The sequence below is a fragment of the Acanthopagrus latus genome, chromosome 9, assembly GCF_904848185.1.
Source record: "Acanthopagrus latus isolate v.2019 chromosome 9, fAcaLat1.1, whole genome shotgun sequence".
Classification (NCBI taxonomy): domain Eukaryota; kingdom Metazoa; phylum Chordata; class Actinopteri; order Spariformes; family Sparidae; genus Acanthopagrus; species Acanthopagrus latus.
Genome location: NC_051047.1, coordinates 13,782,501 through 13,795,189, shown reverse-complemented (window position 1 = coordinate 13,795,189; position 12,689 = coordinate 13,782,501). Strand labels below are relative to the sequence as shown.

The following is a 12,689-nucleotide window of genomic DNA, read 5'->3' as shown; positions in this document are numbered from 1 at the left end:
TTTGTTTGCTTTGTTGTTAGGTGCTGTTCCTTGATCCACTACAAGAAGAAAGTGTTGAGCTGGTAAAACTAGCAGAGCTTTTTTACAAGCACAAGATCCCCCTGAGGTTGGTGCTGTTACTCCTCACACAGCCTTGTATATGGTCCACTCTTGGCATTTATACTTTTTACCAAGTACTGATTCTCATTCCACCTGGAAAATTAAAAACGTGTTTTTGACCCATTTTCCATAGAATTGGATTTGTGTTTGTTGTCAACACCAAAGATGAGATTGATGGCTTCTCAGACGCCGGGGTCGGATTTTACCGACTGCTGAATTACATTGCAGACGAGTACGATTTATCCCAGGCTCTGATATCAATGCTCTCAGTAAGTATGGCACATACATAAATCTCTGTTGTCTCAGTAAGCTCTTCTCAAGGTATAACTGAAGCACACTTCTCACCAGCTTTTGCTTCTTTGTCTCTCAGCAGTCAGTTGTTTTATTGTGCCTTGTGTTATCCCATGGTTTGGAAAATATAAGTCAGTGGGATTTTGCCTTCAAATAGAATTGGAAGTTATGAAAGTTGCAGGGATTGAAGACAGTGATGATCACAACTGATCTGACTTACTTCTTCTGCAGTTGTACACCAAAGTAGAAGTTGGGGAGACACTGTCTGTTGATACAGTCACTGCTTACCTGAAGAAGAAATTCCCCAAAGCTAATGCTGAAAGGATTCTAGGTGTAGAATCGGAATATGACTACAAAAGACAGGTATGGGAATGAAATATCTCTCTTTTGTTTTTCTTTCTGTTTATTAGTTATCCTTAAAAAATGATTAATAAGAAGTATCCAAAGATTCAGTCCATGTTTTGTTTGCTCTAGGATGGAGCCCTCTTCTACAAAAAGAGTGGCCTGGGTGCCCTACCCCTGGCTTTATTTAATGGTGTTCCTCTGAGCCCAGATGAGACAGAACCAGATGAGCTGGAAACCATCATCCTGCAGCGCATTATGGACACCACCACTGCCTTCCAAAGAGCTGTCTTTATGGTACAGAAACTTGCTCTTCATGTTCAACCTACCAAACTTGACTTTTTTGTGCTAGTTGAACCTATTGATATACATGATTTGCACAATAACAGGGCACTGCAGTTTGCAGTATTACTGTTTAAAGTGTGTAAATACTCCTCCCTGGCTGAATGTAATGAAGAGAATTATTACATTTGCAAACACTGTTGCGCTGCATATTAGCTACACACACGATCCAGTATTTTCTTATCAGGGTGTGCAGGCCCTTAAAAAGTACAAATAATCCAAAACTACATTTCGCCCCTTGAAAAAGCCTTAATTATAACTTGTAACCTTTGGAATCCCTGCATATTGATTGATTTTCTTAGTGACGACTCATCTGTTTCGTTCTCTGTCTACAGGGCCAGCTGACTGAGGGCTCGGATGTGGTCGACTATCTAATGGAGCAGGCCAATGTGGTCCCCAGGATGAACCCTCTTATTTTAAGCACTGACAGACAGTACCTGGACTTCACTGCCAAGCCAGGTTACCTGTGCTGCTAATCTTAAATCTATTCATTTATTGAGCTATTTACTGCGTCTATTCCTCTTATTATGTTTTTCTCCCTTGCGTTGCAGTTGTGGATGATTGGGAGGACACAACTATGTTTTCATACTTGGATTCCAGAGACAAAACAGCCGTGATGTCTAAAAGAATGAAGTACTTTACAAATAATGGTAAGGAGCCTCTAATTATGTTATGCCTTAGTTTCCCATTGAATACAATTCACAGAACACCACTGAATTGTTAATAACACAACAACATGGAACAGTATCAATCACTTAATCGAGCATCTGCAATTTTGTCAGTTGAATGAAACAACCATTCTGCATTTACTTGTTGAAAACCTTTAACTATGCAGTTTTTAAATAAAAATGAATGCTCTGCTTTACTGATGTATGAAAGTGTGAAATTGACCTTTGTTAAAGCGGACACACTGTGCCTGTGGCAGGATAATTGCTGGGTCTGTTGACTGGCTTTGGGCCAACTGTCCTAATGGTCGTCAGAGCTACATTTCACTGCTCAAGCCTGCAGTGTAGCTGTCTCAGTGAGGTTGTGGAGGCTGATTGCCATCCTCCCTTTTGGGACTAACTGACTGGCTGACTGCCTGCTTTTCTGACTAACTGATTGACTGCTTGACTGACTGACTGGGGAGGGTATAACTATGACAGGTGGCACAGTTCTCTGCTAACATACCGAGCTCTTTGTGAAATGTCTCTCTCACCTCTGACCATTCATTGTAATAACTGGACCTCGATTTCCTTCTCACTTTCATTAGACCGCCAGTGTATAAGCATAAGCTAACCCTTTTAAAAGATTAGACACGCTTGCTAAATTGCTAAATGCCTCGTCAGCATTGAGGTTGATGTTGAGATAGAAACTACTCAAAAATACATTTGCTTTACATTGAGATTTTGATTATGTATCAGTTTATCATACAAATGTCAGGAACTGCAGACGGGTGTTCAGGATGTATTTTAGGTTGATGTGATGTAGGTCATTCATTTTCAGAGTCCTTTTGTGTTATTACTTTTTTTTCTTTTCTCTTCTCTTCTTTTTTTGCCTTAGATGAGGATGGCATGAGTGCTGTAACCATGTGGATAGTGGGAGATTTTGAGAAGGTCTCAGGAAGAAAACTTTTGCTCAATGCTCTGAAACATGTGGTGAGTATCACCTATTCTTCTCATCACTCCCCATTCTTTTAACCCATGATTTTAGGGCTGGGTATCAGAATTTGATACTTTTATGGCATCGACCAAATTGCCAGGTATCAAAAAAAATCTGTGTGTCAGTGAGCCAAGGTGCATGCAGCATACTTCTAGATCTAATAGTGCTGGTGATCAACTGTCTTGAGGCATGCAGGATAAACACTAGGTTACACCCAGACACAGAACTCACCCTGTTAATGTTTAATGTAATCTCTTGTGAAAATGATTTCATAAAATTGGTATTGAAAAGTGGTTGGTTCAAGAACAAGTGTCAAAGTCAAGGAATTGGTATCATATTCAATTTCGTCTGCCAGATTTTTGAAATAAAAATTGATTTAGAAAATTTAGCATAAAAGTCACTGTTTATGTTGTTTTGTTTTTGTGAGATAAGAAATATCCCCTGACATCTGCAGATAAAAGATGTTAAGTCCTTGTTTATTATGCATTAAAAACATAATTACTAATCTTAATTGTACTGAAATGAATCAAGAATCTGTGGTGTAAGATTTTTTTGATGTTGTCTGGACAGTGTATCACAAGCCTGAAATGTGTAGAAGGAATGAATGTTGACTCAATCAATAACATTTTTCACATTGGCCTGTCTCACACACAAATCTTGCAGCTGGTGTCCCTGCAGTTACAAAACTCATCCGCTGTAAATCTATAGGCTCACGTCAAGCAGAAGAGATGAATTTACAAAATACTTTTTTTTACTCGTTATAAGAACAGACCCTATACCACTAAACTATAACTCAGTAAATGTTCTCTGCAAAATGACTTTTCTGTGTTTGCGCTTTCAAGAAAATCATGAAAACAGATGCTTCTAAAATGCAATAGTCACTGCTGATACATGACAAGTGAATGACATGTAATACAGCAGGCAATCATTTGGTATTTCTCGTGGAAAAAAAAAGATTCCTCGCTGGTAGAATAAAGAGAATAGAAGATAACTTTCCTGTTCCTTTTAAGCAATCAAAACCCTCTCCCTCCAGTCCTCTGTCTTAGTGACATCTGTGGTCTCTGGAAATATGAGAATGTGTGATATTTCTGTGAATTGTATCACTGCTATGATTGTGTGTGTGTGTATGTGTGTGTGTCTGTGCAGAAGGCCAGCCCTGGAGTGCGTGTGGGGGTGATAGATAACCCCACTGGAAAGCCCAGCGAAGATAACACTGTGCTGTACAGGGCTATCTGGGCTTCTCTCCTCACCCAGAAGAATAAGGCTGCAGCAGAGTTTGTGCAAAAACTCCTGAAAGAGGAGAGCAGCCAGCTCCTCCAGCAGGGCAGGACCAAGATGAAGGACTTTCTGATTCAGGTAAGGGAGGAATAAAGGAATGTAGCTCTTTTTTTCCCCCCTCAGCTCAGAAATAATCATATTCCATACATTTACATATTTCTAGTAAATGTGATGCCTTTGTATACTGTATTATTTGCAATTTACAATCAAGTAGAAATCTAAGTCTTTATTATTTTGTTGTTGAAATAGCCAGTTGTGGTCCAAGTGACACACAAAATCAAACCCCTAAAATCTTTTGAATATGGCCTGTCATCACACTTATACCAACATTAGCAATCTCACTACACTGATACCAACTTCTCCCTTTTATCCAGAATGCACGCGCACATTGTGGTGTGGTATATTTATTTATTTGTGTGAACTAATTAGCGAGCAACATCATGAAGATGGCACACTCATGTCATACTGAGTTTACAGCATGTGTGGTCTGCCTCCTGGCTGACAGAGAGGAAGACCACATGATCATTGTTACAAGCAGGATATCTGGGAATTAGATGTCTCCTACCAGCTACTGCATAAGAATTTAACATAGAAGTTTTCTGATACCAGCAGTCAAGGCAGATTAGAAAATAGAAATGTATTTTCTGTTATGTCAAACACATGAATGCCTGGAGACCTGAAGGGGTGAATTCCATTTCCTTTGGTCTCTGACACAACCAGAATGTGTAAGAAGCGAAAAAGGAGGAATAGGAACAAGTCCAATGTATGGAATGGGCAATATGGATAAAAACTTTTGTTATGCTATGTGTAGGGTTTTGATACTGATGTATATTTTGGTATAGTGCATTTTGTGAAAATTACATTGATTATTATTACCATTTAGGTTCAAATGGCTTGATGTAATTGGCTGATTCTGACTAAACCAATGTAAAAAATGCAGTACCTGAGTTGCTTCATCACATTTACACAAAATCCTATAAATCCAATGCTGCCATAGAAATGTCGCTTCTCGCTGATTTGCAACTCTGCCTGCCAGAGATATTAAATGGATACCTACGTTAATATAAACAACATGGCAAAAGCACAACAAAGCTGATGAATTTATATTGTCTTATGATATAAAGCATCACATCTGTCACAATAAATACTTTTGTTGGATGGGATATTGTAAAATAAATAAATGCCATAGGTAATATAATTTGTAATTTCAAGTGATTTTAAGACCATTTAATGCCACTGATATGTTAGTATGATAGTGTAAAAATGCATGCACACCCTTTCAAAGAGCGCTTAACTTTTAATTCTCAAGAATATTAAGACATGTCAAGTTACGCGTGACACAAATAATGAGATATCTTAAATAGATAAAACATAAATGAAATATAACCACATAACCAAAATGATTAATATTGATTGACAGTGTTGTGAACGTTGTGTCAGTGAAATGTATCACTGCAAAATGGGGGTCAGAAAATAAGAACATTTTTGGCAGAATCGATGAGCATGAGGGCAGAAATGAGGAGAACAAAGGTTGGATACAACCACTTGCAGAGATTTGTCTTCCACTGGATTTTAAGTGCACAGTCGGGGGAAAATAGTGATTGATGAGCCCATCTTCTCGTTCCTCTTCTGAACATCAGCTAACAGAATACATTTAGAGCACACATGATGCCCCACAGCCTGGGGATGCCAAAGCAAGCAGTCTACTCACTGTCAGTTCCACTTGATCTGTCACAGGGGCCAGCTCAAGGCGGCCGCCACACGCTGAATCTTTAACTAAAAATTGCTGGTGGATACCTGGTCTCCAGGACCTGAATGCATGGCCGAGCTCCTGCTCACCGTTCATGCTTGTGTGAGCCTGGTGCTCAGCCGAGCCTGACCATCACTCTGCCTCTGTAAGCAGTCTGCAGCCACTAGTGTTCTTCATGCTGTAGTGTGCACTGTATCCACCCACACATCATTACACATAACAATTCAAAATTCTCAGGCACTAATTAACAAATCAGCTGACAGGAGGGCTCCCAACTCTCCCATCAGGACAAGTTGTACAGCACAGGCTACATTTGGGACCAGCCATAACAAACTGCCCTTTAATTATACCAGCCTAAAAGAATGGGGAGAGAACGGGCTGGAAATAGCAACAGAAAGATAGGTAGGAGGTGGCTGTGTGAGTTGAGACTCAGAGTCGAGGGATATGAGTTTATTATTGGCTGCCAGACAGACTTGCTGACTGGATTGTGCTGACATTATTGGTATTTCACCTGTTCTCCTGAGGAGAGATGTCGGAGAAACTAATATCCTGACTCCACAAACACTTCACAATCCCACACCGAATTTGTTATGGACAAAAATGGCCGAAGCTTAATTAAGAGTTTGTTGTATTAATTACAAAATGATTGATCTAATTTCCATGTGCCTTTCTTATAGCTCGCTCCTCTGGCTAAACTATTTTATGTTTTGAAAGCTGCAGTCATTGTGCTGATGTAAGGCATCAATGATATTGTGAATAATTCTTTTGCCTCACATACATCATTTCTTATGCCAATGCATCGCTCAAATTTTGTTTTGTACAGACTGTAAAGGCAGAAAGGTCCTTGAGTGAGTCTATTGGATCTTAAATTACATCACACTTTCCTCAGAAATGTGTGAGCCAACAATGCAATCAATTTATCTTACCTAATCAGACTTTTGTTATTCTGCTCCAGGGCATGGACGAAGATGCCTTCGAGAAAAAGTTCAACACAATGGAAGTGGATTTTATCCGCAGTCAGCAGCTGTTTTGTAGAGAGGTCCTGAAACTGAGTCCTGGACAGCGGGCAGTCATCAGCAACGGCAGGGTGAGTGGACTTCATCTCTGACACAGTTCAAATAGCATCTTCTCAGATAATTCAGAATACTGATCCATTAGAACAATGCATACTTAGTCCAACAGATGAATATTTTATATCTACAGAGGGCATAGGCCCTCTTCCATGCCATGTTCCACCATCATGCTTCTACAGTAGCCCAGAACAGACAAACCCGACACCTGCCTCTAGAGAGTTTTTTGTTTGTTTTGTTTTTTTGCATTTTTTTTTTATGTTTTTAGTGGCCATTGTAAAAGAGATTGAGACAGGATTTTTAATGATTGCAGTCTGCAGCCAAACTGCTACTAAATCCTACACATTGAACTTTTAAATGTTGCCGCTGTCAGGGTTCATATAAAGTATTGAATGTCTTGAAAATGCTACATTTTAAGACAACATTATGAAACTTTTTTTTTACCTTAAAATAACAGCTTCAAAATCATGTTGATGTTACAGTTTCTTGTAAGAGGGTGAATGGTGTCCCTGTCTCAGCCACGGTTAATGGTTATGGACCTGGGATTTGTACTTATGACAGTGCTGTTGCACTCAGAAACTGTGGGGGACACAACATTATACAAAATTCCAATTTCTACATAATGTTGCTTTAACGGTTTTACTTTCAAAGTTAGGAATATGCTTCAATTCCACTATTCTCCTTGAAAAATAATTGATTTACAACATTATCCCCTGTTTCATCTACTCCACTCATTTAGCTTAAACAAACATTTTTTGATATTGGGAATGAAATGACGCATCATTTTTGTCTGTTTCCTCTTGGCGTCTGAATAAGTGTCTATGCTTTTGATTGTGATCAGAACACGCAATCAAAGGAATCACGAACAGCTGGTAAAATAAACAAAGTAATGCTGTATAGTGACTGCTGGCGGTGTAAAGGAATTCCAGAAAACTTAATTTCCAGCTGTTGCATTTATGGGAACAATTTAGATAAGACAAGGTAAAGGCTTTGTGTTTGAAAGTTTTTGTTTTAGGTACCTTGAAAGTGCTTAAACTGTGCATTCATTTAACTCTTAGAAAGCTGTACAACCACTGTGCTACTGTTTGGTACAGTGGAGCAGGATCCTTTTAGCTGCTTCACTTGGATGATTTTCCCTCTCGTGTTTTCAGAGCGCTTCCTTAGTACTGTCAAATCAGCATTACTGTTTCTCAAAGGTCACAGGTGGCACAAACTGCACTGTGTGTGTGTGTTTGCGTGTGAGTGACTGTACGTCTGAGTGTATGTGTGCACAGAGCTGCCGGCTGATGTCTCAGCAGCAGTGATGCTGACAGTCATATACGAAGGGGCCAGCCCCTGAGATAGCAGTAACAATTAATATCATTTTACATTCCTCTGCTGCAGTTGGCAGGACTCTACACCCAAAATAGAAAAGGAGGAAAACACACGCGCTGAATACCACGACTTTAATGGATAAAACACAGTGTTACAATCCCATTACATTAAACAACCGCTTGGCAAACAGTATATAATACATGCTCAGATAAGAATTTTGAATAGTCGTGTTCTGACTGACACTCTTTTCCTGGTGTTAGATACTCGGCCCGTTTGAAGAGCTGGAGGAATTCACTGTGGAGGATTTCCACTTGCTGGAGAAGATTACACTGAGCGGTTCTGCAGAGAAAGTCAAAGCCAAAGTTAAACAGATGGGGATGAAGCCAAAGCAGTATGTTTGTATTTGTCTGCCTTGTCATATGAGAAAAAAATGACTATCTTTCTAGAACTGACTGTGCTAAACATTTCAGCATCCCAACATTAAAAGATAAAGAGAATAATTCTTGTATTGTGAATTATCTTTAAACCTTTTATCACTTTTCTCTTTGTGTCACTTTTTTTTTTTAGTGTTGAGTTTCTATAAACCTATTATTACCTATTAAGTGTTCTGTAGTGATGGAGGTGTCAGTCTTTCAGTGTATTCAAGTGCCATTAACTGATTTATAAGGCCACCTTGTTAACAGCTTGACATCACATTACATGAGTTCTGTTTGATATCCCTCCCACAACATGTAGCATTAATAAATAAAGGGCTCACCCTGATATGCCTCTTTCCCCGTAGCGCTAGCGATTTGATGATGAAAGTTGACGCCCTCCTAACTGCAGCACCCAAAGGAGAGGTCAGGAGAGATGTCCACTTTATCAAAGACAGCCACAGGTAGGTAACATTTTTCTCTTTTCTCTGTTTACACTCTCATTGTTCTCTGCAGTCTCGCAATGAAGCTTTTCCCTTCGTTACAATGGATCTTAGAATTGCAACGTCATCATTTCCAGCAGTCCAGAGAGGGGAATCTTTTGATTTGCAGTTCTGCTGAATAAGGGTTGTATAACCTTGTAGTGCTGAATCCGCTTTGGTGTGCTGTTCCTCTCTCCACCTCAGTGTGCTCAACCTCTCCCCGCGTGAAAACGAGGTGTTCTATGATGTTGTGGCCATCGTCGACCCCCTCACTCGGGAGGCGCAGAAGATGTCCTCTCTACTTATCGTAAGCTGTATTCTTTCTCGTATTCCTCTCCTCTTGACATCATACAGCAAGGAGACCTTAATATCACTAAAAGGAAGAGTATAGATACACAAAGCTTGCCAAGGTGCAAAAAGTCACAAGCATTTTTCTTTTTTTTTTGGTCTATCCTTCCATGATGCTATGATCAGATGTGTGGTTATATTCTGTTGTGCACATTGTTTATGCTGAAGGATACTAGACCCTCCAAGAATACTTAAACTTCCAAAATAGAAAGAAGGAAAGTACAGTGACTGAATACCCTGACTTTGAGTAGACAGAATACTGTGTTAGAATCCCATTACAGTTAACACCCACTTGGCAAACAGTAAATAATACATGCTGAGATAAGAATTAGAAAAGTTTTGCTTCGACTCCTTCCTTTTCTAATGTTAGATACTTTAAGAGCAGGAGGAATTCACTTCTGCTCGTTCAAAGCATTTATTGAGTCGGTAAAGTTGATTAGAAAAGTGGAAAAAACTCCTTATTTTATGCTTATGCCTCCTTTGTGAGCTGAACCAAGTATGCTTATTTATTCTTTGAGCAGATAATGTTATTTAGAAACAGTCTCCTTAGTGGGCTTAGTTTCACTGAATCCCATTAGCTCGCTGCTGCATCTTGCCTGAGGCTTGCTGTGGTGAAGTATTTGACTTGGGTGAATATGAAAATATGACTCACCGTTCTTTTACAGACAGCCAGTCAGACTGCCACCTTCAGTAGCTGTTGTTTGCAGTGTATACCTTTTTCTGTAGTGTACTGCTGGATGCAGTGGAAATTTCAAGGGTGTATTTGTTTTATCATTTGAGATCCTCTTAAAATCTGGTATCATTAGGGCAGCCTTCAGTTCTTCAGTTCAATAAAAAGCTCTTGTGTATATTGCACTCCTCTGCTGGACTGGGCTCTTCCTTGCTCCTGGTTCCTAACTGGTCTCTACTTTTGTGACTCTGCAGGTGCTCAGTCAAGTGATCAATGTGAGACTGCAGGTGTTTATGAATTGCAGGGCCAAGTTGTCCGAGATGCCCCTCAAGAGGTAAGCTCTGGCTCCAACAGTAATTACATTTTCCCTGTTTGGCTTGTTTGTGTATCCTCTGACCGCTGCAGACTTAGCATCTCTGCTGCGCTCCTTGCCTTTGTAAGATTATACTGCACAGATGCAATCTGCTTAATAACACCACCTTATTGCTTTGGGCCTCCCTTGCATCTCTGAGCAAATTGCTTACTGCTTGCACTGCTGCGGTTCAAGCCATGCAGTAAAAACTACAAAATAAAGAACAAAACAACGCATCAAATGAAAACTTGAAATTGTCCATTAACACTCACATCACTGGGTAAATGCTAGTCATTATCTGATTTGGATTGTTTTCTTTTTAATTTGTTCCATAATGGGGTGAGTCATTTGTAATGGTTGTGTGCCGAAAAAGCTCAAATGCTTTTTTCAATACCGAATGAATGAATTTTCAAGGGAGTTTACCCTCACTTTGGAGGCACAATTTACAGCATGACCTTTGTTGACCTCTGTCACAGACCAGCAGGAATTGAAGTGATGGGAAAAACTCTTCCCCTAGAAATCACTCACAAACTCTCTCCCTCCCTAACCCATCACACTTCCTGTTCCACCAGAGTGACAATTGCTTGTAATTGACACAAATGGCTACGTGATACTTTCGCATGAGAGATAAATATGCTGGATGTCTGCAGTCAAGCTGCTGCTTGCTGCTCCACTAGTCCAGTGCAGACACATTTCATGTAATTAGCCTTGGTGGCAGAATTGTTTTGTGTTACTGGTTGTTTTGTGTTAAGTACCTTCCTCCCTTTCAGCCACTTAAAATGTGAGTATTTGAACAGATAGAGGACAGACTCTTCAAAGCTTAAAATTTCAAAAATACTGAACTTCTGACTAGATGATATTTGTTGAGTTATTGAAGTTGATTAAGAACCCTCAGAAACTTCAGCTTAAGGGAATTAATAAAGTTTTAAGACCAAAAAATGTAATAAAAAACTGTTGTTCACTGCTCTGTAAGTGCAAAGGTCATTGTCAATATAACTGCCTTTTAACATGAAGTTTCAAGTTGAACATTTTCCTTAAAGGTGCAATATGTAAGTATTTTAGTTGAAAACACTGACAGAATCTACTAAAATTAACAGAATGTAAAGATATAACAGTTTTTACATTATGTTGTCAATGAATTGTGTTGCAGAGATATCTACCATAGTCAGTATGCTAACCAGCCAGCACTGGCTCAGTCCCAGTCCAAAGCCCCTGTGCTAACGGTGTAAACACCAACACTCATCTATTGCTATGAGCTCCCAGTTTGGACCACTAGATGCATGGCTAATTGTGCTAACTAGCTGGAAGCTACAGTTAGCAGCAGTTATTGGTTACTTTGGTGATATGCTTCCCCCTATTTTTTTTGAGTATGACTGCAACAGCTGGCCAATTCTTATATATTGCACCTTAAATATAGTATTTGTGGTCACATTTGGATATTAGTAAGAGTATGATTAGTTGCATTATACGCGTGTATTTCTATAGCCACACCTAAGTTTGAGAGAAACTTTTTGTTACAGATGTAACGATGTAACAGTTGTACCAGTTCTCCTAGGAAACGGCTTTCTTCTCTTGTTACACTCTGAAATGAGAGGGGAGAGAAGGGAATGCTGCCTTTTTTAATGAAGTTGAAGCAACTTCATGTGAAGGCTACCCTGGAGTATTACTCCTACCCATGAATGTGAATCATGACGTCATCGTCATTTGTCCGCAATTTATGGTTTGTCACCATTGTATTTTACCACCGTCTACACGGCTAATACTTTTCTGTTATTCAAACTTTATAGTTTGTACAACTTCAATTTAATTTAAATTTTTTGAAGTAAAGGCAACAGTAAAAACAGTGTTTTGCCCAAAATCCTGCTGACAAACAAACTGGAACTAAAACATAACCTACTTGGCAGAGTTTAAAAAAAAAGGAAAATAGAAAATAAATAAATGTGATAGGGTAGCTTTGATCTCATCCCAAAGATCTAAATCACTAAGAGGCTGACAACTAGTAACAGCAGATTAGTTTTGTAACCGCAAAGTTGCAACTGCCCTGCTTGATATATTGTCCTTTTCTGCTTCAATGGGTTCATTTAATTCACATGGATACGCCTGATAGCGGTAAGACCGCAGCAGAGACCACAGGGCTGCTCATCTTCTTTCTCTCACTTTTGGTCTTGTGGAGAATTGGTCATCTCACAAACAGTGCAATCAAATGAAGATGTTGTTTTTCCCCAGGTGTGTTGGCTTTCTTCCTTAACTACAACCTGTCCCCCATCACTTACTGTACCTGTACCACATGCAGCTAG

The 12,689-nt window shown here is 39.5% G+C and overlaps 1 protein-coding gene across 2 annotated transcripts in view; it reads left to right on the top strand.

The window, feature by feature from the left end:
- uggt2 (UDP-glucose glycoprotein glucosyltransferase 2) overlaps positions 1 to 12,689 on the top strand; it is a 42,372-nt gene that overhangs the window by 10,461 nt on the left and 19,222 nt on the right. For both annotated transcript variants that reach the window (XM_037109990.1, XM_037109988.1), the window contains exons 15-27: positions 21 to 106; positions 233 to 368; positions 622 to 753; positions 865 to 1,029; positions 1,410 to 1,533; positions 1,626 to 1,724; positions 2,617 to 2,711; positions 3,862 to 4,071; positions 6,699 to 6,830; positions 8,388 to 8,518; positions 8,909 to 9,004; positions 9,227 to 9,329; positions 10,295 to 10,374. In XM_037109990.1, the coding sequence (XP_036965885.1) occupies positions 21 to 106; positions 233 to 368; positions 622 to 753; positions 865 to 1,029; positions 1,410 to 1,533; positions 1,626 to 1,724; positions 2,617 to 2,711; positions 3,862 to 4,071; positions 6,699 to 6,830; positions 8,388 to 8,518; positions 8,909 to 9,004; positions 9,227 to 9,329; positions 10,295 to 10,374 (1,589 nt within the window). The remainder of the gene's footprint in view (positions 1 to 20; positions 107 to 232; positions 369 to 621; positions 754 to 864; positions 1,030 to 1,409; positions 1,534 to 1,625; positions 1,725 to 2,616; positions 2,712 to 3,861; positions 4,072 to 6,698; positions 6,831 to 8,387; positions 8,519 to 8,908; positions 9,005 to 9,226; positions 9,330 to 10,294; positions 10,375 to 12,689) is intronic.